This window comes from Phasianus colchicus, chromosome 9 (genome assembly GCF_987193195.1).
Source record: "Phasianus colchicus chromosome 9, bPhaCol1.hap1.1, whole genome shotgun sequence".
Lineage (NCBI taxonomy): Eukaryota > Metazoa > Chordata > Aves > Galliformes > Phasianidae > Phasianus > Phasianus colchicus.
In genome coordinates this window covers 23,098,257-23,121,798 of record NC_143444.1, presented here as the reverse complement: position 1 = coordinate 23,121,798, position 23,542 = coordinate 23,098,257, and the positions used below count along the sequence as shown (strand labels likewise).

The 23,542-nt window shown below is 47.7% G+C and overlaps 1 protein-coding gene across 2 annotated transcripts in view; it reads left to right on the top strand.

Annotated features, from left to right (window-relative positions):
- The first annotated feature begins 895 nt into the window (after window positions 1–895).
- Window positions 896–23,542, top strand: part of ERI3 (ERI1 exoribonuclease family member 3) — a 97,145-nt gene continuing 74,498 nt past the window's right edge. The window contains exons 1-3 of one of the 2 annotated variants that reach the window (XM_090146567.1): window positions 896–1,027; window positions 9,140–9,414; window positions 21,316–21,432. In XM_090146567.1, coding sequence (XP_090002693.1) covers window positions 9,163–9,414; window positions 21,316–21,432 — 369 coding nt within the window. In that variant the 5' untranslated portion in view covers window positions 896–1,027; window positions 9,140–9,162. The other variant, XM_090146568.1, reaches the window with a different exon arrangement.

Here is a 23,542-nt window from a genome sequence, read left to right as displayed (position 1 = left end):
CTTAAAGGAACTCTTCCTATTATTAAATGGTTTGCTGATGGAGTGACATGGTTCAGGCCTCAGAAGTTCAAGCCTGCAGACAAACAGAGCGAAAAAGGAGAAATTCAGCCTGAAGAGCCAACAAGCTGATGTAAGATATGTTTAAGGCAGAGTGGCAGAGAGAGCTGTGTGTAGGAAAAAGATCTGGGGTTGTCGGTTGATAGTGGCTGAACACGAGTCAGCAGTTTGCCCAGGTGGGCAAGAGGGCCAACAGCATCCCGGCTCGTACCAGCAATAGTGCAGCCAGCAGGGGCAGGGGGTCAGGCTGGATACTGGGAACAATTTGTTCTCCCATGGAGCGGTGATGCGCTGGTACAGCTGCCCGGGGAGAGGGTGGGGTCACCGTCCCTGGAGGTGTTCCACACCCATGGGGATGCGGCACTGAGGGACGCGGTCAGTGGGCGTGGTGGGTTGGGGCTGGGCTGGGTGATTCGAGACGTCTGTTCCAACCTTAATGATTCTGCGATTATATGACGTGGGAGGTGGCACTCGGGGACATGCAGTGGGGACACGAGGCATTTTTGGGTGACAAAACGGGGAAATACGTGGGACTTCGAGACAAAAGAGACCCGCGGTGGAGGACACGGGAGGGGGCACTTGGGGACCCGAGGAAAGCGGCCGCTGGGGAGGAGGGTGACGGCTGGTGACGCAGCGTCGCCTCACCCCCGGGGCGTGAGAAGGCGTCCCGGTGCCGTCAGGAGGCGGGGAGGGCGGGGTGGCCGGCGGCGGCCGGAGCCGTCCCCGCGAGGGGGGCGGGCTCGGTGACACGGCGGCGCCGAGACGCAGCCACGCGGCGGGACCGGGCAGGGGGGCGGCGCGGCGGCGCCGAACTACAGCCCCCAGCGCGCCCCGCGCCGCGGCCCCGGCTTTGCGCCTGCGCAGAAGGGCGCGGTGGGAGGAAGCCCCGCCCCCGGCGGCGGCAGGCGGCGCTGCGGTTGGCCGGCGGCGCCGCCGCTCAGAGCGGGGTCGGGGGTCAGAGTGCGCGGAGGTGAGCGGCGGCGTTGGGGACTCGTGGTGCGGAGCGCGTGCGGGGCGGGGGGGCACGGCCGGCCCGGGGCGGCCCCGGCTCGGGCGGGGGGGCGGGAGCGGGGCGCGGCGCCGCCGGGCCGCGGGCGGCGGCGGGGCCGGGGCGGCGCGGGGGCCGGGCGGGCCCGGAGGGAGGCGTGGGGCCGCCGTGGCCCGGGGCGGGGGGTGGAGGCCCGGCTCCGGGGGGAAGCCGCGGCCCGGTCCTACGCGGCGGCGGCGGCGGGGCCTGCGGGGGGGGATGAGGCGGCGCCGCGGCCGGGAGCGGGGCGGGGAGCGCGGAACGCGGCTCGGGGCCGGGGAGGCGAAGCGGCGGGGCCGGGGAGGCCGCGGGGCCGGCGTGGGGCGGCGTGGCGGAGCGTCGGCCGCTCGAGGCCGGGCTTCGGCTACGCTCCCCGCCGCTCCTCGGGCGCTCGGCGCCGCCGCGGCCTCCGCTGCCCGGGCCGGGTGGGAGCGGCCGCTGCCGGAGCCTCGGAGGGGAAGCGGCGTGCGCTGCGGGGCGAGCGCGGGTGGGATGTGGGGGTGGGCGGGTAGGGCCGATGGCGGGGCGGGAGGTGGCGGTTCTTCTTGTGGGATGGAAGCGGCCGTCTTTCGGACTCGGAGCCTCGAAGTGAACTTGGAGGGGCTGCTGGGGCCGTTTGCTCGTCCCTCGCTGGCAGTGGGAATTTTTTCTCCCGTTCTTTCTTTGCTGCTGCCCCGTTACAGGTGTTTTCTCTAAAGTGAGGCGCGTGAAATGGTGGTGTCCCTTTATTCCTCGTGTTCTGCTGTTTGCAAGTCTGTGTCTTGTGGATTTACGTGGTCGTTGCTGGCCTATTTGCTGAAGTCTGGCACTTATTTTACTTCTTCTGCACTTGCTCCACTTTCTTATTGAGCTTTGGTCCCGGCAATGGGTGGATGGATGAATGGATAGCTGCTGCTTGGCCTGAACTCTTAGTGTTCTTCCGGCTGCAAAATGGGGAGCAGGGGGTTCTCCCCTTGGTTAGTGCTTGTGCTGTGCCTTGGGAGTAGTGTGCAGGGCTCAGAGCAGAGCATGGCCCATTGGGTGCTGCCAGACAGTTGTTTATTGATGCAACTTTGAATGGTAACTTGACTTAATCATTGAATTGCTCTTTGCAGCGTTGTGGCATCTCATCGCTTTAGTATAAAGTTGGCATATGAGTTATTATTCCTAGAATGAACTATTCTTAAAATAAATAATGCCTTAGAGATCTAGTTGGTTACTCTTCATTGTGTGGGCTTGGGAAGTTGGATGTCAGATATTTTTGTTTCTCTTTGAAGTACCGAGTTGTGTTTTTTGCTGCTGAATGTTGATGTTAATTTACTGTGTGGACTAAATTCCTGTCTTGTTTCAAAGTGTGGCCCTTCTATGCTTCTTGTTTCTTTCAAATTTCGGGTTGCTCTACGTGAACAACATGCTTGTTGTTTTCCAAAGGGAAAAAAAGAAGTTAGAATATGTAGCCAAATAGATTTGAGTATTACCGAAATCCAGAAGAAACCCATTAAAGCCTTAAAAAAAATAAAAGCAAAAAACCCAACATGCCAATGTGTTTGATGCTAAATAAAGAAGTCCTCGGGTTGTGTACACACTGAAGTGATTTTATGTGACCTTAAGTTTCCGCTCTGCAGTTGAGAGATACTTAACTTCAAATGGATCCCTTTGTCTTAGTTTTTTTCCCCCTTAAATTTTGGAAGTAGAGTTCTGGAAGATACAGAAATACATGAAGATTTTGCTGCTTTATTTGACCCATTCGCCTCCTCCCAGTAAAAGGCAGGGAGGCTGCAGGCGGCGCTCAGGTGTAGCACTGGCTGTGGTGGTTGTGCTCATGGGAGAACATGGGAGACCGCATAGCGGCTGTGTGGCTTTCACATGTCTCTGGATCCGAAGCACATGTTGTGGCTGGAAACGTTCATCCTAGCGACTGCTGGTGTTTTACTCTAAGTGTAATAGACTGATAGCATGGTGCAACAGCAAGCAGGGGAATGGGGGGAGAAGAGGACAAGCTGTTGCATATGAAACGTGTGCTAGAGCAGCAGTGCAGACTGCTGCTGCCAGATCCCATTTGGCAACTTTCCCCTAAGAGTGCTACCTATGCTGATCGAGTGCCAGCTGAATGGTTGTGCTTTTTCCAGACACATTGCACAAGTAATGACACCTCACTCCCAAATAGCTTTTTTTTTCTTTTAAATTAATAACTTCGGTTGTATTTGTTGCAGTTGTGCTTTCTTTTTTATGTTCCTAACAACTTCCTTGGCTGGTTTTCCATGGTCACTGAGACCGGGCTGTTTGGAAAGCCTCCTGTAGCTGCTCCCCTTGCTAGGCAGGGGGGTTTGGAGATTCGTGATCCTTGAGGTCCCTTCCAGCTCGGGCCATTCTGTGATCGTGTGATTCTGTGGTTTGCCCATCCAACAGACCTTGGGCAGAGTTACAGATTTGTCGTTATTAAAAATAATAAAAACATTTTTAGAGTTCATTTGTGAAGATCAGCTGTGAGAGTATGCCAAGCGATGTCAGTGTTGGCTCCCTGCATTTGGGCTGAGATTTGTTTGGCGCTCTTAAATATTAACCTTCACGTTTGTTTTTTTTCAGCTAAGGAAGGTGTGCAGCTGTTTAAGTGGTTTGAGCAACTGAGGTACTCGTGTATGAAAATCAAGTAATTGTGCGTGTTAGATTCCATTAAACAAAGGCCAGCCTGGTGTTTCTCCTTTCCGCAAAATTAGGCCAATAAGCAGTAGTAGTTTTTACTGACTGCAGGCGTAGCTACGAGTCTTACTTTTGGCACGGGGAGCACTGAAATGCCATAAATTTCAGAACTCTTTCCAAAATCCAGGGCTGGAAAAGTTTGGATGAAAACTAAGATGTGTTGTTTTTTGACAGTGAATTGATTGACCATTGGAACAAGCAGTCTGAAGGTAGTGGGGAGCCTCTGTGTTGGATTCTGCCATTCAAAGCCAGAAACTTTTCTAAAGGATGCTCGAGCCTTTGGGCTCAATTCAGAAGTAACGAAGTGGAAACTTTATGGCCTGCATTACATGAGGTTCAGACAGGATGGCCCAGTGGGCTTTCTGATTTCTGCATTTTATGTGTTTATGCTACTAGAGCCAAGATGCCTTCTCCATGTTGTGTGCCCTGCCACGCCATCCCAGCCATAGGTAGCACGTGGCCAGGTGCATGGCTGAGCAGCTCCATTGGCTCATCTCCCTCCTGCCTCCTCCAGTGTGGGTGCATCCCCTCCTCAGAGCTTTGGCACTCATCCAGCCCATCCCCAGGCTGTTTCGTCTCACTAAGCCGGCAGGAAACTATCTTGTTTTAATTGTGTTTTATTCTGGCTGCATTAGCCATTTTATGGGTTCCTGTGGTTGAATCTGCTTACAGCAAGGCTTGACTAGCTCAGAGCTGGTGTCAGATGATCAGCAGGAGAGTAAGAGCGAGAGGGAATATGGGCCGGCCTCCTTCTGGCCTCTGATAGCTATTGGGCTGGTTAACCCTGCTGTGTGTAGGTTCACCCCAGGGCATTTTCTTATGGCTCCCATGCTGATATGGAAGACTGGGCTTGAGGGTTCAGGATCTCTCTAACTCTGCTCCTTGATGCTGAATCTGCTCTTCTGCTGCGACTTGCCAATCTTTTGTTGTATACATCTCTGCTGTTGCTGCTTGTTTTAATATTTGTCATTTTCCTCTTCTGCATTTACTGTAAGTGACCAGTCCTTTACCGTGCAGAACTTCTTCCAACTTCAGCTTAGCTCTTTTTGTCTATCTGCACTTACTCTTGGAGATGATTTAAAAATACACAGCAAAACCTGTCTTAAGAGAGCAGTTGAGGAGCTGATGAAAGTGGGTTGCCTGGCGGAGTGGCCTAATAAATTCAAAGTGGAATTCTACTGTGTGTCTTCAGGAGCACTTCTGGGTGGTCTGCATGGTGCGGGTGTCCCTGTGTCACCCCATGTGCCAAGGTGGATTGGTTTCCCAGCCTCATAGGCTGTGGTGTCCTCAGGAAGGACTTCCCTTTCCCTCAAATCACCCAAGCCATCATATCTCTCACTCTGTGAGAGATTCTGGTGCTTTGACATGACTTGGGCCTTTGCCGTGGCAGCTGAGGAATGCAGCGGGAAGAGCGAGCTGAAGGAATGGCAGGGAACTTCCTTAATCTGGGACTGCCTCCATCTCGTAATCAGCCCTTCTGTTTTTGCTTGCTTCTTCTGTAATGCCCAGGCATGGTGATGCGATCAGCAGGTTGGTTTTAATTCAACCACTGAGATGTGCATCTCTCTCAGATGAGCAGTTTGCCCTGGAACCCTCATTCTTCTCTGCTGTTACCCTCCTGCATTGCATCACATGTAAGTTTAGACTGTAAGTTCTTGAGAACAGGGACCTCTGCGTGCACAGTGGGGAGAGCCTGGGCACAGTTCTGCAAAGCAGAATGATTAATACCAAGTTGTAGCTGTTGATGAGTAATGTTGGGACAACACAGCATCCCAAGTGGTCTGGGAAAGTTATGTTATGAGTTTTCTGAAATGTGGATTTGGTTGTCCACCAGTATTGCAGACAAACGCAGCCAAAAATGGAGCGCTGAAGGTATGCCGGAGTAATGGTCAAGGGATGATGCTGTGAGGTTAACACATTAAGGAGGAGAAATTACCTGTGTACAATCATGTTACATCATTAAAATGGTTGTAAAAGCGTTGTGTTTTGTTGTTTGTTTTACTGTATGTATTTTATTTTATTTTTGGCAAGTTTGGACACCGTGGATAAGCTGAGCGGGCTTTGTGCTCGAGCCTCCTTTCCTGTCTCCCAGGCTAGCCAGGTAGTGTCATTTTTGGACTCCAGTCCCTCCAATGAAATATTTTATTTTAGGTTAATGCTGTTGTTTTTTATAAAGTTCTCTCTATTGTTCTTCAGTTACATCTTCATGCAGCTGAAATATGGGCTCGCAGTTGACCTCTGAGTACACATTTGAGCAGCTCCCAAATTGAAAGTCCTGCTTTTTTTCTTTTTGTCATACTCTGTTCCAGGAGTTGCTAAACATATGCAATGTTATTCTACAGAATACATCTTTATAGCCCTCTCTTTTTACCCTTTATATTTGTGAACATAAGTCAGTAAAATAAGATGAGTCTGACTTGCATCTTGGACTGCTTTTGGTTGCTCTAGCCTTGAGTTCAGCTGTCTGCCAGAGAGCAGCAGTCATAGTTGCCTGTGCCCAGGCTTTGCTCAGGGAATAAACTGACCCATATTACTCCCAAAGTTTCCTTGCTTACTTTTCATTCTTTCTTTTTTTTTCCAATTTTTGTTTTGCATTGGTCTCTATTTTTGTGTGTATGTATGAATATATATAAAAAATATGCTGTGATGAGATCATTTTACATTTAGCATGTAAGTGGGGGCTTTCTAAAATACATCCTTTAAGGTTGGTGGGGCAACCCAGGCAGAGTTTGTCTTTTCCCATCTTCTGTCTCCAACTATGGTGGGGAATATTTGAATATTTTGGGATCAGAAGCAAGGAGAGATGCCTTCTTTTGCTGCCAGGATTTTAATTAGATTTAGTTGTTAAAAAAAAATTAATGTTCATTGCAGAGAGCCTGTTGAGCTCAAGTTCCCAGGCTTGAGGTTCATTACTATCTCACCACTGGTGGATAGGTGTTGCACAGCACCTAATGCTAACTTTATCTTCAGCTGAAACCCACCAGCCATGGCCCTTTCCTGTGTTATTGGGTGTTGCAACTGTAACGTGCTGTCACGTTTTCCTAGGGCTGTGTACAATCTGTCAGAACAATTCCTGCAGTCCAGCTGCAGCTCATGGTCCCCTTGTATTTCATATATATCTGTGTAAGGAATTGGAGCTGTGTGATATGAAATACTAACCCAGTAGGGTTGGATGCCAGATGTGGCAGTTTGCACTATCTGATATGATAATCTCACCCTCTGTGCTTGAGAAGTATAGGCATGCTTTTTTGCTTAGGTGTAGAAATGGGATCATGCAACCTGGATTTATGTGCGTAGAGCAGGGTTTCTAGTTTCTGAAGCTGCACTGCTTGCAGGCTTGTTGCCTGTTTAGAGGGGGGAGAAATAGGGGATAATTACTCGTGCCTTGCATCGTCACAGCAGTTATAAATGCTTTACATGACTTCTAATAAAGCATGTTTGCTCAGCAGCTATCTTGTGCACGGAGACGCTCTGACCTTCCCAGAGAAGATGATGTAAGGTCTTCCCAGGGCACCAGGAGCATGGCTGGGTAAACAGGCAGTTAAAACTTCATTTGGCTCTGAGTGCAGGCTGTGCAGCAGGGTTGCTCCTGTTCATATGCTGTCTGCATAGGGCAGTCGGCACGGAATGCTCCACCTGCACACCTTGCTCAGTGCTCAGCTCCCTCTCAGATGGGCTCACTGGGCACGGACTGCCTGGGAAGGTGTTGGTTGGCTCTCTGTGCCAGCTGTTTGACAATGCCCGTGCAGTGCAGGCTGGCCTGAAGATTCACACTGCAAGCGTTCGATGCCCTGCCCGTGCTGGTGAAGATGCATGAGGGAAGTGCTGATTTTGCTGTGTGTAGGTGGACAGCGTGGTGTGCTTTATTGCCTGTGCTTGATATAGGGGTTGGAGCCTGCCTGCCTCCCCCATCCCAACTGTATATTTCACTTTATGCAGCAGGCTACAGACCGGGTTTTGCCATGACTAACTTACATGCTGCTGTATTCTGAGACGTTACATCGTGATGGACCTTCAGATTCATAGCTGAAGGCCTGAAAATTTCAAGCACGTACACCTTAAATATCTCTTATTCGAGGCAGGCTAGAAGTGAATGTGACTAACTGCTATTGTGCACTAATGCATTTATTAATGATGGTAAAAGCTGTAGATGGAAAAGCAATAGGTCGGGCTTGAGCCCCTTTGGGATAAATACAATGTTGGTCTTGCGGGGAAACTCTTCATTATGCTTTTGTAACTTGAGTTTTCAGTTTTCTGAGTACCTGCTGCTTGGCACACCGCTAAGACGGTGAGCAGGTCCCTGGAATGTGGAAGCTCTGAAGCGTGGCAGTGCTCACACCGTGGGGTTGCAGTGTGGGCAATGCTGGGAGCCCCGCAGCACCTCTGCTTCCCAGCAGTGCTGTGCCGGGTGCTGCTCTGGCCCCAGCCCTACGAAGGGGAGGTTGCAGAGCGCGTGTTTACCCGAAGCACACAACCTGCTCAGCCGCAATTATCTCCTAATCTGGTCCTTCCGAGTTTCTCTGGTCTCGCAGGTAAATACAGATTTAGCTGCTATTCAAGGCGTATTATTTACCTCATTAAGTGTGTGTTTTGGCACGTGCATTATTTACCTGATGGACTAACGGATGGGAAAGAGCAAATGCTGTCTTTTGTGCAAATAGCGCGTTTGTGCGCAGGCTGCGAGTTCCATTTCCCGTTCCGCATTGAGCACACGTGGCTGGGTGGGACCTCACAGGCTGTGCCCAGAGCCAGTGCCCCGTGTCCTCGGCCCCACAAAGGCTGTGCTGTTATAGGGATGATGTGGTTACCGTCAGCCAGCAGAACTGGGAGGGGTGCCCGTGTGCTGGCTTAGCAGGATGGGCTGGTGACATTGTCATGGTCGGTTCTTCTGCCCTGGGTCTGTAGGAGCAGGGGAGTCTCGGTGTGGCTAACGGGCTGCTTTGAGGGGTCATGGTGCTGAGGTGTGCTTGCTGCCTTTAGTTCCTGCCGTGTATTAGAAGTTGTGTTGTATACAAGAAGTTGAAAGCCTCCTTGGAAATTTCAGTGGGTTTTGGATTAGACTTCTCAAGCATAAGTAGTTTGTGTTGTTCTGCTCTGATAAGGCTCAGCAGGTACGTGTGATCTGGTGCCATGGCTGTTGTTTTGTTTGTGGCTTTTCATTTAGAGCTGTTTGCAGAGGGTTGATTTCCAGGTATGTGTGGTTCGGGCTACCTTGAGCTCCATCCTTAGTGCTTTGTGTGGGCTGCTGTGCTGCTTCGGGTTGGCAGTGCTGGAAGCCACACGGGGAAGCACAGGGAAAACCCCTGGCAGAGTGCGATGGAGCGGTGCTGACAGTGCTGAGATGTGAGTGCATGAGTGACACGAATCTCTCTTCAGTTTCAGATGCCTCTGGATGTTCAATGATAGCACTCCTCCATACTGGAGCAGCAAAGTTTCCCCAACACTTCCTTCCAAGGGCGAGACAAGCTGTGTGCCTGCTCCTCCCTGCTGCTCTTCTCAAAGGGTACGGCTCCATCATAAGCAGGAAACTGGCGTCCCACGGCTTTGGAGCTTCCATGGCAGCAATGTCATCCTTCCCTCCACAGAGATATCACTACTTCTTAGTGCTGGATTTTGAGGCCACGTGTGATAAACCACAGATTCATCCTCAGGTAAATAGTTGATGCTGTTAATTCTGAGCTTGTAAGCTGATACTGCCATTCTGAGAGATGGAAAGAAAAGATGCGGTACTGAATAGCTCACTTTCCTTGCTTTCTCCCACCTTCTTTCTACTGCTGCTCCCCCAGAGCTCCTGCTCTCTCAAGCAGCAGTGCCAGGTCGCTGTGATGGAAATGAAATGAAGGAGCCTGATTTTCACCAGGGAACTGATAACACGTGTTATCATAGACGCTACTTAGTCATGTATGCTTGTTGTCTGCCTGAAGTGGTGGGGGTTTGAAAATTGCTGACTGGGAACCTGCATTAGTAGAATGCTCACAGAAACCTTTGATTCTGTAAGGAAAAGGTCTATTATTAGTCAATAGTTTATTTAAAAAAAAGAAAAGCAAAACAATTTGAATGATATGAGTGCGTGCAGAATAATGGTGTTTCTGGATAGAAAAGAACAATGGTTTTGAGCTGTGTGGTGGTGCTGAAATTATCTTGCCTGGATGTTCACTCTGGAGTGTAATGAGACAGGAACAGAGCTGCTCAGAAAGGTTTGCCAGTGTCTGACCTTCTGAGATACGCAGAGATCTGTGTGAGGCTTGGATGTGTTTCTGCAGCCAGTTCTTCCGACATAGTGTAGAGAAGTTGGTTAAATATATGTTCATTTATCAGCAGTGTGGGCCTAGGTTTTCTGCTTAAATGAGAAAAACATGCCAAAAAAGAAAAAATAAAATAGTGGGCTGGTAACAAACAGAATTTCTTAGTATCCAGGCTGAACTCAGACTTTGTACCCTCCTCTGTACCAAACAATTAGCCTCATACTAATATTGCTGTTAATTTGAGCATCAGGCCTGAGATTTACTTTGACTTGCTTTACTTCAAACATACTAAATGATGAACAGTTATCAGTGTGGCATCTCTTTACTGAGATGGCTTGGTGCAGTGGGCTTGCTTCCCAGTGCAGCTGTGGCTCCCTTTGGGCTTATCCTACCAAAGGAGTGCTGCAAGTTGGGATCAGACTGTAGGCATCTCAAGTGCCACCCATCCCTCCTGTTTTGTGACAAAAAGGACTGCAAATTCTCTCCTTGTATTCTGGGTCTTCGTGGGAGGCTGTTGTGGCTCTGCATCCCGCTCTGCTGGCGGTTGTAACCACTCTCCAAGTGAGATGTAAGGCTATTTCCTGCACGCTCAGCCTCGGGTGCACAGATCTGTCAAGGCTGTAAATTGGATCTACCTTGTCCCTTTGGATATGGGCTTGGTCCGTGCACATTTTGATGCAAAACCATGATGCATGTGGAGCTAGTTTACAGCTGGCAGTAAAAAGGAGCATGAGTGGAATATGATTACTACTGTTTTAAGGAGCTTTGTCCCCAAGTCCTTGCCAGAGAAAGTAATGGCCTGGGCCAATGCAGATCCGCTATATATTTTGTTGCACCTTTAAGGTGGAGATGTTCTTCAGCGTTGTTTCTTCAGTCTGCTCTGTTCTGTGCCTGTCTGCATCATATCTTGTGTGCTGTAAGGGCTGTCAGGCCCTCACGTCCTCACAAACAAATGAGTTTGACAAATAAATAATGCTCTTGCTGCATGGGAATCAGTGTCACTGAAAAGGCTGAATTTGTCTGCTGGAATTGGGCAGCTTTACAGAAAAGAGCTCTTGTTAGCTGATGCCCCTACCTACGTTTCACCTTACTGCTGACCGATGTGGCTGTTGCTCTGGTCATTGCTGGGCTACATGTCTGGGTGAGCAAACTGCGCTGTGGATTCCAGTGATGTTGATTTTTGTGCAAGGTATTCCTGGCCGTATCTTCCATGAAGCAGTGGCACACAGGTCTTGGAGATGCAGTATGAGAGTGGACCTGGGAGTGGTCAGGTTCTGATCTTAGCTGTGATCCTGGTGGTTCTGCTGCTTTTGTTTCCTTACTCGCAAAATAGAAGTGTGGTAAGTGATACAGTGAAATCCAAATGCTCTAGAATTTGATGAGGAGGCTGCATAAAGAGCTAAGCCGTGATCCAAGTTACATTCAGTGGGTAGTCATAGCTGTAAATTTAGCCAGCTCAGCCTGGAAGTCTGGCAGAGCGCACTTGCACTGTGCAGTACACTTCACATTTCTCACTGACTACTCTTCAAAACATTCCAGCTCCTTAGCAGAAGGAGCTATCTTTTTCTCTATGCCAAGGTATGTACTGCCACATCTGTTCCCCCTTCCTCTGTATTTACTTCTGCTCCTCTGCAGCTGACAGCCTCATCTCACTTCTCACTCAGCTCCTGCGTTTCCATCCTTTTTCATGCTGTCTGGTCCCCTCCAAGGTTCCGTGGCACAGCATCTGCAAAGGGGATCAAGGAGAGTCAAGGACAGCAGTGTTCCCCTAGGAAGCCATCTGTGGTGTGACTGCTGGTTATGTGGCAGCTGCCCTGTGCTTCACCACTTCTGTGGTCTCTGCCCTTTGTCCACAGAGGAGAGGTGCTCTCAGGGCTGGTGGCACAGAGCATGCCAATCAGCCTGCATCCTTGTCATCTCCCTGTCTTGATAGCTTTCAGCAGATATGCCCCCAAATCAAAGTGCATGTTTAAATGCACAAAAGGGCAGCTTGGCTTACAGATTTATTTACGAACGATGAGACCATCCCAGACAGAAAAGAAGGTGGAGAGTTTATCTGCATTGCCCCAGATGGATAAGTGGGAAAAGTGGAAGAATAGAGGCATGGCCTGTGTCATTTAGTGTTTTAACCAGCCATAGGTCAGCAAGGGGTTGGCAGGAAGAGGTGTTTATGGCTGCTCCCTTGCATCTCTTCAAAGCTTACCTTGTGTTTGGAACTCGATGCAATGCCCAGCAGTGTCAAGCAGGAGTTGGACCTGCAGCAGTGGCAGCTTGCCTCATCTGTCAGCTTCAGCTCTGCTGCTTTCTCTTTTCCCTTGCTGTCTAACAGTTTAACAGTTTAAGTGTCTGTTTTTGTACGCTGTCAGCTTGTAAGGGTAGGTACATGTGGTACTTTAGATACGCAAGTGAAGATGCACAAATAAGTGAGAGGCTTGCTCCTCTGTTCCTTTGTCCTCACATGCAGCTGTTTATCTTGGCCCCTGCTTTCAGTGCTGTGTTGAGGAGCTGCCCAGCTCAGATCTGCAGCTGCCTGTACCCTTGTGCTGGCAGTGCCCTGAGAAGCTGTGCCCCATTCACTCAGCAAGCCCTGCACCTTGTCTTCAGCTTCTGTCAAGTGGATGAAAAGCGATGATTTTCTTAAAGGTTTAAAAAAAGAAAAAAGGTCTGGTGACAGAATCGTAGAAATCAGAGCTTTTCACACCTGAATTTGAATTTAGGCCTCTAGGTGGAATGTCAGTCTCTACTGTAATGCATAAAAACACTTGCGTGAAAAATGAATAGTTTCTAAGCTTGTGTGCCTGCTGCCAGGTTTTGTAGAAGGGCATCAGGCCCTGCCCTGGGGGAAGTCGCTGGGGGTAGAAGCTGTTCCACTGCTACATGAACTTTTGGCAGTGGTGAAGGTACTGTTGGTTCAGGTCAGGTTTTCAGGTATTTGACTTCAGTGTCTTGGATTCACTCAGATTTGCTGATCAGCTGGGAATTAGAATTGTCCCACTCACTCTGAAGGTATGAAATGGTCAGATCTCTACTAATGGAGACTGTAACCAGAGGCAGAGAAATAAATTAATTACAGATGATAACCTTCCTCGCTCACTTAAACAGCATGGATTAAATACAAAAAATATTTTAGTAGTTTTCTTTAGCGTATTTTATTTGTTTCAAGTTTCTTTAATGTTTGACTCTTTTTGTGCATGTGCTTTTCATTAAAAATGATGTCAAGCGAAACTGAACGTACCTGTTAATGAACACAGAATGTCACTCACCATTTCAACATAAACTGCAATCATTGAGACTACGAATATGCAAATGTTCAGTTACTAATTTATTTTTAAGTGTACAAATAAGGTATGATCGTAACACAAAACCACGTGAACAAGTGAGAGCCAGTCTTTCAGGTGATTTATGAAGGGCACACTCGGACCCGGAGGTGGCTCACGAGGCAGCTGGTTGCTCCCATCCCCTGCAAGGACTGATAATGGAGATGTGTTGGTCTCTGCCTGTTCTAACCTGGGTATCCCCCTGCAGCAGCTTTCTGCTAGCACGGTTCTTGTGTAGCTGTTAAGCTCAGTGCATTAGAAATCACCTGCCAAAACCTGTATTGAGGTTGATGGCGAATTGCTGAAAAGTAAAGAAATTCAGCCTTGTTTCCCATGGCAACTTTAACTCAGCACTCTCATGTATAAGTATTACAGTGGCATATTAATCTGCAATTACCTGTCTTCATGCAGCTTAGGCTTGGGTTTACTTTTAAATGCATAGTCCTCAATTCAGCACTTACAGTGTTATTTCTAGAGGAATGCCATTAAAGATGCATGTAACACAATCGCTTCAAATCTCTTTTTTTTTTTTTTACTAAAAGTAAGTAAAAAAAAATATGTATTTATCATCTCTTTGCCAATTATGGCTTACTTTATACCCTTTCTTTAATGAAGCTCCATGGCTGTTGGTAGGCCATTCTTCTTATGTTGTAATGCTTAAAGTTCTCAGAGCATCGGGGAATAGTTCATAGAAAAGCTGTTTTAGATGGCTTTTCTGTTCACATTAATTTTTCAAACAGTTGTTTGAAGAAACTTTTTGAGGCCTTGTAGCTGCCTCATCTGAGCCATTACATGTTCTGCTAAGAGCACATAAATATCCCTAACTCAATGTGCATCTGAAATTAAAGGGATGCAGTTCCTTTTTATCATATTTTCCATACGTCGTGTGCCTCATTGCAGTTCCACTGGACTGTTGTGAAATCTTATTTTGGCCACTATTGAGAATGATGTCTTTATTTTAAAGGACGTGGGGGTCGGAGGAGGGCAGACAGGGTTCTGGTATGGGTCTGCGACCCACAGAAGCTGCGTTCTGTGGGGCAGCCATCCTGCCTTGGAAACCTCTCTCACTCTTGCAATGAGTAGGGACAACCTTGCTGTGACCCGTGTGAATCTGACAGGGCAGCAGAATTACCTGTATTTATTTAAAACCTGATGAGCTAGATAACATGAACAGTGCCTGAATCCAGATCTCCTAGAGAGCACAGCCTACAGACCACCAAGCAAGACACCTGATATATGACAAAATTCAAAGCAGTTTCTTACTTAAAGATACAAACTCAGCATTGTGATAGCAGTGAGCCTCAAATACCAGATGCTGGGGTGGCCGATAGCTGCAGTTCCAACCTGACCCAACCTGCTTGGCTCGTGGTTGGTCAATGACAGCAATGGGAAGGCTGCCTTGAAGCTGTCCATCACACTGCCCTTCCCCTTGTGCAGCTCACACCTGTGCTGTTTGATGGCTGGATCCTTAGCTGCGCAAACATCTCACATGGTTTGGGTGACAAGTTGCCATGTTAAGTAGGTTTGTTGTTACAGCAGAAAGTAGTTGAGCTGCAGTCACCCTGAAAAGAAAAAATCTGTGTGCATTCCTGAACCAGCAAGTCAGCTGCGTGGTGCTGAAAGGTGGCTTTGCTTTGCACTAAAGTATTTGATGGAGGTACGGAGGATGCTAGGGGTGCTGCCACCACGTGCCTTTCTGAAGGTAAGTGATAGTGCCACGCTTACTCTTTATGGTATTGGGGAATACCAACACTACTGCAGTGCAGGTTCCTGGTCCTGAGGTCTGTGCTGTCTTAATAGCTTTGAACAAGCCCTCCCCATAAAGAGGAGAATGCAGGAGATGCCCAAGTCCCCCACTTTCATCCCCTCTGTTGGGCTGGGCACTCATCAAATGGCAGCGTAGCTCTCAGCTATGTAATTTAGTTCCTCTCCATGCCAAGCAGAAGTGTGCTGTCACCAGCAGTTAGCTGTGATGTTTGTAAAACCCTGGCTGTTCATTTACATGCACTAACATGCCCTTTCTGCCCAGCCCAGATGTTTTAGTGTTGCTGGGAACATCGATCGCTTGTGCTGCTCAATAGCAGGTGAAGAGGTTGGAGCTTGAAATGATTCGATGATGCTGCAGTGGGGATGTGCAGGCCAGCTGCCTGTAGTAGCAGGGAGTGGACTCCCACCTATCTATCTATCTGTTTTTATATATCGATATATAGTGTAGCTGTCAACTTGTAATAGATAATACTTGAAAATTCGTACGTGCTGCTTTTAACGTTGTTCAAGTGTTGACTTCCCTCCATTTGGTCTTGAATTGTTGTTGTCTCTGTCAGTGGGGATTTTTTGGGTGGTTAAGTATATGTCAGCAGTGCTCGAAGAGGTGAGCTGAAGTGCTGGTGTGTCTCTATTTTGCATCCCAGGTGTGGTAAGAAGGGGGAATTTTGCTCTATTCTTATGGCGGCATGTAGCTGAGGAGATGAAAATAGCAAAAAAAAAAAAAAAAAAATTAAAACCAATGGTTTTTGACAGGTGAGGTGATAGTGAGAGGCAGGAAGCAGTATTTGAGCAGATGGCCACCAAAGATTCATTTGGAATGGAAGGACAAGGATTGTGAGCCCACTATCAAAAAATCAGGCACAGCAGCATGAATGAAACAAGCCCTAAGGTGAGAGGTGAAATGCTGTGTTTGAGATGCTCCTGGTTGTGGTCCCATAAGGAGGGACCTCAGCTGGAGCTTTTCGGTTTGGACTCCAAATTTTTAAAAATTGAGACAGTTTCAAGAGAATCCCAAAGAGAGAGGGTGAGTGTGAGCGCAGGGATCTGCAACACGCGTGTGTGAGTGCAGGCTGAAAGGCATTGTGTTGGGCTCTGTGTCAGGGGTGTGGATGGTGAGCTCTTCTGTTAGAAGAAAGGGAAATGCAGCATTCTGGGCTGTGTCTGCTGTGGGGAGGAGGAGCAGTCATGAATTTAAACAACAGCAAAGGAAATTCAGATTAGGCATTAAGAAAAACTTTCCATTGATAAGACTAATGAAGCACTAGGATGGAGTGCCTGGGGACTGCGAGTCTCTCTTATTGGAGTCTGTAAAAGCAGCCGAGACAAAGTCGGCAGTGATTTAGGGGCAGATGCTGATGGCTTCGGGCAGGTGCATGGACTGGATGTCTCTTAAAGCCCAAGCTCCTGGAGGCATGTGATTAGATGGAAATTTCAGCTTCTATTAAAGAAAGAGAAATGGTCCCTCACCCTCACAGTTGTAAGGAAGCACCTGCAAACCTGAGCTGGATTTGGTGTCAGCAGAGAACCTGAAAGATCACTCCAAGCCGAGGAAATCCAGATTTTGGTATCAGGGTCCACTGCCTGAACGTTGGGGGTAGAAGGTGATGTTATCCTAGGAGCAAAGAGGAGGGAAAAAACTTTGGATATATCCAATGATCAGGGAGCAGAAGCTGCCCTCACATCTTCTCCTGGTGCTTCATGATCTTTCCACGTTCCTGCCTGTGCCCCCGTGTTTTGATTTTTGGTCAGCATCCTTGGGAAGTCAGCACAGCCTTGGTCCAGCAGAAGCCCCGCTGTCCCCTATCACCTTTATGACACTTGTTTTGGTCAGTTCAGTGGAGATTTAGAAGCAGGGAAGAGATCGCTGAGGTCGTCTTACCTACTGCCCCTGTGGGCCAGTGCGAGGCTGCTCTCTTGGAAAGGGCTTTAGTTAAAATAATAATTAAGGCAGAGGATGGAAACGGGAGATGCAGACCTGTTAAGGGTAGTGCTGTCCTTACCGTGTCCCTTTTCCATTTTAATTGCCTTGGAAAAAAAGTAGAATGGCAGGCCTTTAAAAGCTCTGATTCTTCCTGCTCCTCGCCACCCCCCTGCACCCACCCGGATCTTGGAGGCATCAACTCTCATCTGTCAAAGTGTAAATCAGCAATTAAAACACAAACAGCGAAATGCCAAAGATGACCCGAAGCACAAAGCAACTGACAAACAAGTCCGGACAAATCGGCGGATAATTTATAAGCATTGCCCTAAAATCTAATTATTTGGCAATTCGAATTTGCAGCCGGCCAGGGCTGTGCAATAAATTTAACCCGCCATAAATTATTTAGGAGCAGCCCGTGGTGTAAATCAAAACCACGAGTGTTTGTTTAAGAAATAAGCTTCTTGTGCATAAAACGACTTTTTGTTTTTCAAGAGGGGACGAGAAAAAATGGCTGAAGGAAATGAGCTGTGCTGAGCCTGTGTGCCCTCCCTGGGACCCCCTCGTCTGTCCTGCCTGCACCTCTTTGGAAGTGTAGTGTGGTCTTTGGGAGGGTGTTTTATGCTTTTCCCTACCGGAAAAAATCCTCTTCTCTCAAAGGCATCTGCTTGTTTTTATTGCGTTTTGAATAGTAGGCTCTGATTTTTATGGGCATCTTTTATTCTCGTGTTTATTAAACTTCTTCACAGATGGGGGTGGGTATAAGGGATAAATTATTCCCTGGTAGTTTTAGGATGGAATTGTCTACACGGTCTTCCTCAAATATATAAATCAGCATCCTGGAGTATGCCCTGTCCTCAGCTCACATGAGTCAGAGGGCTTTGAGAGCCAGGGAGTTCAGCAGGGCACAGAGTATGTGTAGTCCTGCTGGATCACAAAGCAGTGAGCAAAAAAGTTCTGCTGTGGGATGAGTGCAGCTTTCTTTGCTGAACCCCAGAGGTCTCGTTGCTTCAAGGAGATGCTGCGCAGGTGTAGTTGCCTGCTTGTGCAAAGCTTTAGTTGTCAAGAAAATTGAGAGAGCCGCATCCTTGCCCTCTGTGCTGTGGTGTAGCAGGGATGGGAGCTGTATTTAAGGCGGCTGGGCAGGGAGAGGCTGGTTTTATGGCACTGATTCTGCATGGCCTCATGAATTTTTCAGATCCCTTTGAAAGGGAAGTCCAGCACTGCTGGGTAGTGCCCTGCGGATGGCCCGGCCGCACTGCTGGCACCCAGCACCTCTTCTCAGGGAATGTTTAAAGAAACAAGGCAAATCCGAGCCAGCTGTCACATAGATTTGTTTGAATTACCACGAAATCATAAAGGCAAGGTTGTTGTAAAGAGTGCGGGCTGGGTAATGGATCTGTGTAAGCCTGCGGCTCTGCAGGTTCTATTGTTGCAGAGTTTGGGGAGCAGCAGAGGGAGGGACAGGGTGCCCGTGTCTCTGTAAGCGCGTTAGTATTGATTTTGGAAGCGCTGTGTTCTAACAATATAAATGCAAATGCCCGTAATTGGGCGCCGCACGCAGAATTTCCCCACACAAACCATATTCAACTTTTCACCGCGCGGAAAGGAAAATAAAAAGCTGCTTATTTATTGCCGGCGGTTTGAATCCCGGATTTCCTTTCAAGTTACTTCGCAGTGGTAAATAAAAGCCCCTAATTGCGGTGCTCGCAGAATTCAAATGGGGGCATTTGTTCTGCTGGGAGCTCGTGGCTGTGGGCCCCTCCGGCATTGCTGCGGCACAAACAGGGTGCTGGGTGGGGGAAATGGCAATGTGTGAAGCAGACAGGGATGGTCAGAGTGATGGGAAGGAAAGAGGGAACATCAGTAAGGCTCTGCCTTAGGTTCCCTGTTCTGCTCTCTGTTCTTTTTCTCACCTGGCCAAAGCACTGGGTGTAGGGATGGAGCTTACCGGGCTGCTGGGAGGTGTGTGTGTGTGTTAGGGCTCACCATTTCATCATAATTACTAATGAAATCCTAGATCTGTAATAACATTTTGGATATCTAAAACAAACCATATGCTTGTTAAAAAAAAAAAAAAGGGGGGGGGGGGGGAGAAAAGTGGCAACAGATCAACTTGAAGCCATAAATTCTTGGTAATAGAGGCCTCCTTTTTCTTTCCCTTTCTGTTTATGTTTGATAGATATTTTTGTTTCTGCAGGAATGTCAACTCTTAATTTCATGATGTATCATGGGCTTAAGAAAATTGAATTTAATAAAGGCAAAAGATGAATGGCACCTTTAAAGGTCCCAACACTTGTCTTTATTAGCAGGACAAACTGCAGGGTCTCCGAACACTGCTTCTCTCCAAATGAAAGTTTAAATGAAAAGTACAGCAGTGTCACAGGTTAAATTTCATTGCAGGACTGGCTAACGTTGTTACTGAGGAGTGGGGCTGATTTCATGGGGCCGGGATCTGTTGCCTTAGATACCGACGGAGCAAACACTGCCAGAGCCTGGAAAAATCTCCACTATAGGAAGCGTGCAGATAAACAGCCTTTGGGGAACACTCCTTTACCACTTGCTTAAAAATGGACCGAATAAGCCCTGAAGAGCTGCTGCTCTTTCTCTCAAGCTGAAGTTGCTCTGCAGGTCCCACCCCGATTGCCTGGCTGTGTGCTTCCCCAGACCTGTGCTAACGGTGGACGTTGTTAAATTTTCCACATTTTTAGTAGCATTTAGTTTTTATTTCCTCAGCCTATTTTAATGTGACCCTCCTGGCAGTGCTTCCTGCTGTCAGTGATGGAAGGTAGTGCCTTTGTGCATCCCACCACTCCGTGGCCCTTTGGGACTCCGTGGGTGCTCCGCTGCCCCATTCAGCTGTGTCTTCATCTAGCCTAACTTTCTCCAGTTCAGTGTGGGGATGCCACATGGCCGTGGCCAGCGCCTTTGGCTGCAGTGAGGCAGTGCTCAGCCTTTCCCTCTCTGCGTCGTCCTCCCTGTCCCTTCTCAGTAGTGGGATCCTCGGGTCCTCCCGACCCTTCAGTGGGTAGCACAGCACTGGGAGAGATGCTCCCAAAGCTGCTCTGCGTGCACAGCTGCCCCTGTGAGGCTATCTGACTGCCTGCTGCCTCCCTCTGTGCACTCAGCACTGCATACACTTGGTTCCATTCATTTCTCCAACCTGCAGGCACGTGCCCCTCACAGCACGTCCTGCTCAGGGCCAGATACCTCTCCTCCCAGAGACACGCTGGGTGTTTTCTAGTTACATTATTTGTTGTTTCCATTTACCCACCCACTGCTGTATCATGATGTCATCAACTCACATGTATGACCTCACGTTAATTTCCCTTTGCAGGTCACAGGGGTTGCAGTCAGGGTCCAAACCGGTGTTAGTTCCTCTGCAGTGACTGCACTTCCACATGCTAATTTTACTCACAGGAGTTATATATATACATATATATTATTTTTTTTGTATTATTTCTTATTTGTCTCTTCCAGATGTTTTCAGGCAGTTTTTTTTTTCGTTGTTGTTAAACTAATTCCATTCATGTTTTAAAAATTTATGAAAGCGCTAATAAAAATGTCAAAGTGGTAAAAATGTTAGCTTTTGCTCTGCTTTGATTAAATTTTGCAAACTGTTTTTGAATATTAAAAAGCAATATTTTTTTTTATTCTCTCTCCCCCTCTCCGTTTCTCCCCAGAAGTGATTTGAGAGGCTCGGTGCGTGGATATCACTCAGCAGGCTCATTTGCACTCCAGAACCTCGGTGCCATGCATCTCTATTAAATAACATAGACAAATTATTCTTTAAAGACGCCAAACAAATTGTCGCTTCTCCTCTTGCATTAAACTGGAAGGAAGAGAGGGAGTGAAGAAGGAGGGCTGCAAACACAAAGGATTTTATCGCTTTTATTTGGCGGTTGGCTTTTTTAATTTCATGTATATTTTTTAATAATTGTGAAATCCATCGTAGCGGGATTTGTTTAAACTTTTTATTAACAGGTCCATGTAAATTTTTGATTGTTGATTATTCAAATAATTGAACATTCTTCTGATGAAGAACATTTTTATTTCCCAATCAGCATAAGTTGTCTGCAAAGAGGAAAATGAAGCAGGGGATGCTGCTGTGCTGTGTTCCATGGCAGTGGTTTGGGGGGGGGGGGCTCCAGTCCCTCTCCTCCCACTGCAGTGTTCCTTGTGACTCTGATTTCACCTCTCCTGGGCTCCTGCATCCTAACACGGAGCTTTGTGTTGGGCTTGGCTCTCTTTGGGGCTTCCATTTATTTGGTTTACCTGAACAGCTTCTCTTCTCGCCCCATTCAGGAGATCATCGAATTCCCTATCCTGAAGCTGAATGGAAGGACGATGGAAATTGAATCCACCTTTCACATGTATGTTCAGCCTGTGGTGCATCCCCAGCTTACGCCCTTCTGTACAGAGGTAAAGTGCAAAGGTTCCCTGATTCTCTGAGTCCCATGGGGAGCAAGTTTCCATTGCACCAGGGTTGGGGCCCCCTGCTCACAGTGTCCTGCCTCGTGTTGAGGACACTTGAGGACAAGAAGGGGATCTTCTTATGTCATTGTAGCAGCGTGTAGAGGTCTCTCTTTGGGTTCATGAATTGTGATCATTCAGTTATGACCTGATAGCTGACATTGGTTCTATTTAAACTAATGAATGTATTCCTGGGGGACCACAAAACAAAAGCATTGCTGTTGTGTAATCTACGAAACACTGGCAGCCTCCATGTAAACTCTCTGGGATCTTGCTGTTCTGGTTATTGATGGGAGAGGTCACAGAGAGCATCAACACAAAAGTTTTTAAGTTCTTTTTGCTTTGGATTTTTTTCCTATTCCTCCACTGTTTTAATGTTATCCAGGTTAGCAACTAAAGCACTGACTGTGGGATTAGGGTATCCAGGCTTTTGTTCCATCCCGGTGTCACCCAGCACCACTGGCACTGTGGTATTTTCTCCCTTCTGTTTGGCTGCATTCTCCTTTGACAAGCTTGTCCTGCATGTAGTGTCTGGTTCCAGGTGACTCCTGTCTGTGACGTGGAGCCATCTTTAGGACCAGTCAGCCTCTTCTATATTTGCACGTTGTTTAAACATACACACACATTCACACTTCTTTTTTTGTTTTTCCTGTAGCTAAAAACCAGCTAAAGGTATTTTATTTAAACTAAAAGAGGTAAAAAAAAAAATAAAAAACTAAGCTCAGAGAACATTACTCCCAGGAGAGGGGCTTTCAGAAGGCCCTGTTTTCACACATTTATAGCTAAATTGGAAGCATTTTTGCAACCTTAACATGAGAAGGCTGGACAACTACTTGGGCTGTGCCTATGCACAGGAGACTTGCTGGACGTATGCTGATACAGTTGTCTGCTGTGATAGATCTCACAGCTTGCACCTAAGAGCAATGTTCCCTTCTAGAGTAAGGCCTGGAAGGTAAGTGCTGCGTGTCATTGGATTTCTAGAGAAGTCATCTCACTTATTCACTCCTACTGACATTCCCTTTCCTAGCAATTCCTCTGTTGCAACTTCCCCCACCTCAACACATTTATCTCTTGCACTGCTTTTTGCAAAGGCTCTATAGAGACCTATGGGGTTTGGGAAACATAGGCAGCCCCAGGAGGAGCCCCAGCTGTGATGTGTATTCCATTCCAGCTCAGCCCCTGCCTGCACAGCTCTAGCGTTCACCATCAGCTTTCAGCTGGTTTTTGTTGCCTGAAAAATATCCATTTTGCTAAATGCCAGTAAAGGGCTTTGTCTAGGCACCTCTACTTACAAAGGGTGAGATTTATTGGCTTCTTTGTCTACAAAGAAAGACCAGGCCTGATTATCAGATTGTACACCAGAGACAAGTGTTTAGGTAATCAGCAAACTGTCTTGGAGTAGAAATACGATGGTTTCTCAGATAAACTCTGGTGCAAAAGCAGAAGTGTTGACACTGCATGGAAACCTGACTGCCCTGCTTCTGCTTTCCTTTTCCCCACCTATTGCTTTGCCAGAAGGTGATTGCACTGCTCAGTAAGGAGTGTGTGTTTGAGGCTCAGCAGGGCCACCCAATGTTTTTCTTCTGGTCTGGAGCATCTCTCACACTCCTCTTGCTGAAGAAAGCAACGTGAAAAGAGTTTCTGCAAGGGCAAAGGGCTTGCAGTCACCTTCAGGGCATCTCTCTGCATAGGTTTTGCGGTGGCTGAGCTGAACCCCGGCTTCAGAAGGTTCCTCCAACCTCCCACACCACTGCTGGAAGCATGCCTTCCACGCTGCTTTGTTCTGTTGCCCTGCTCTGATCCCATATCTCTTGGCAGGACATGAACTGTAAGGCTTGGTTCGGGTGTCAGGCAGAGAAAGTGGGGGAGAAAAAGCTCCTTCTGCCCTTTTGGAAGATACAGGTGGTTTGATGCCCAGGAAAGCTCATACCAGGAGCTGAAATGACAGGATCCCTCTATACATGAGGTGCTTGTTCAGGCTTTTTCATGGTACTTTGCTCTCTTTTTATGATTAATTTTTATTGATTTTTTTTTTTCCTGAAGGAACAGACAATAAAAG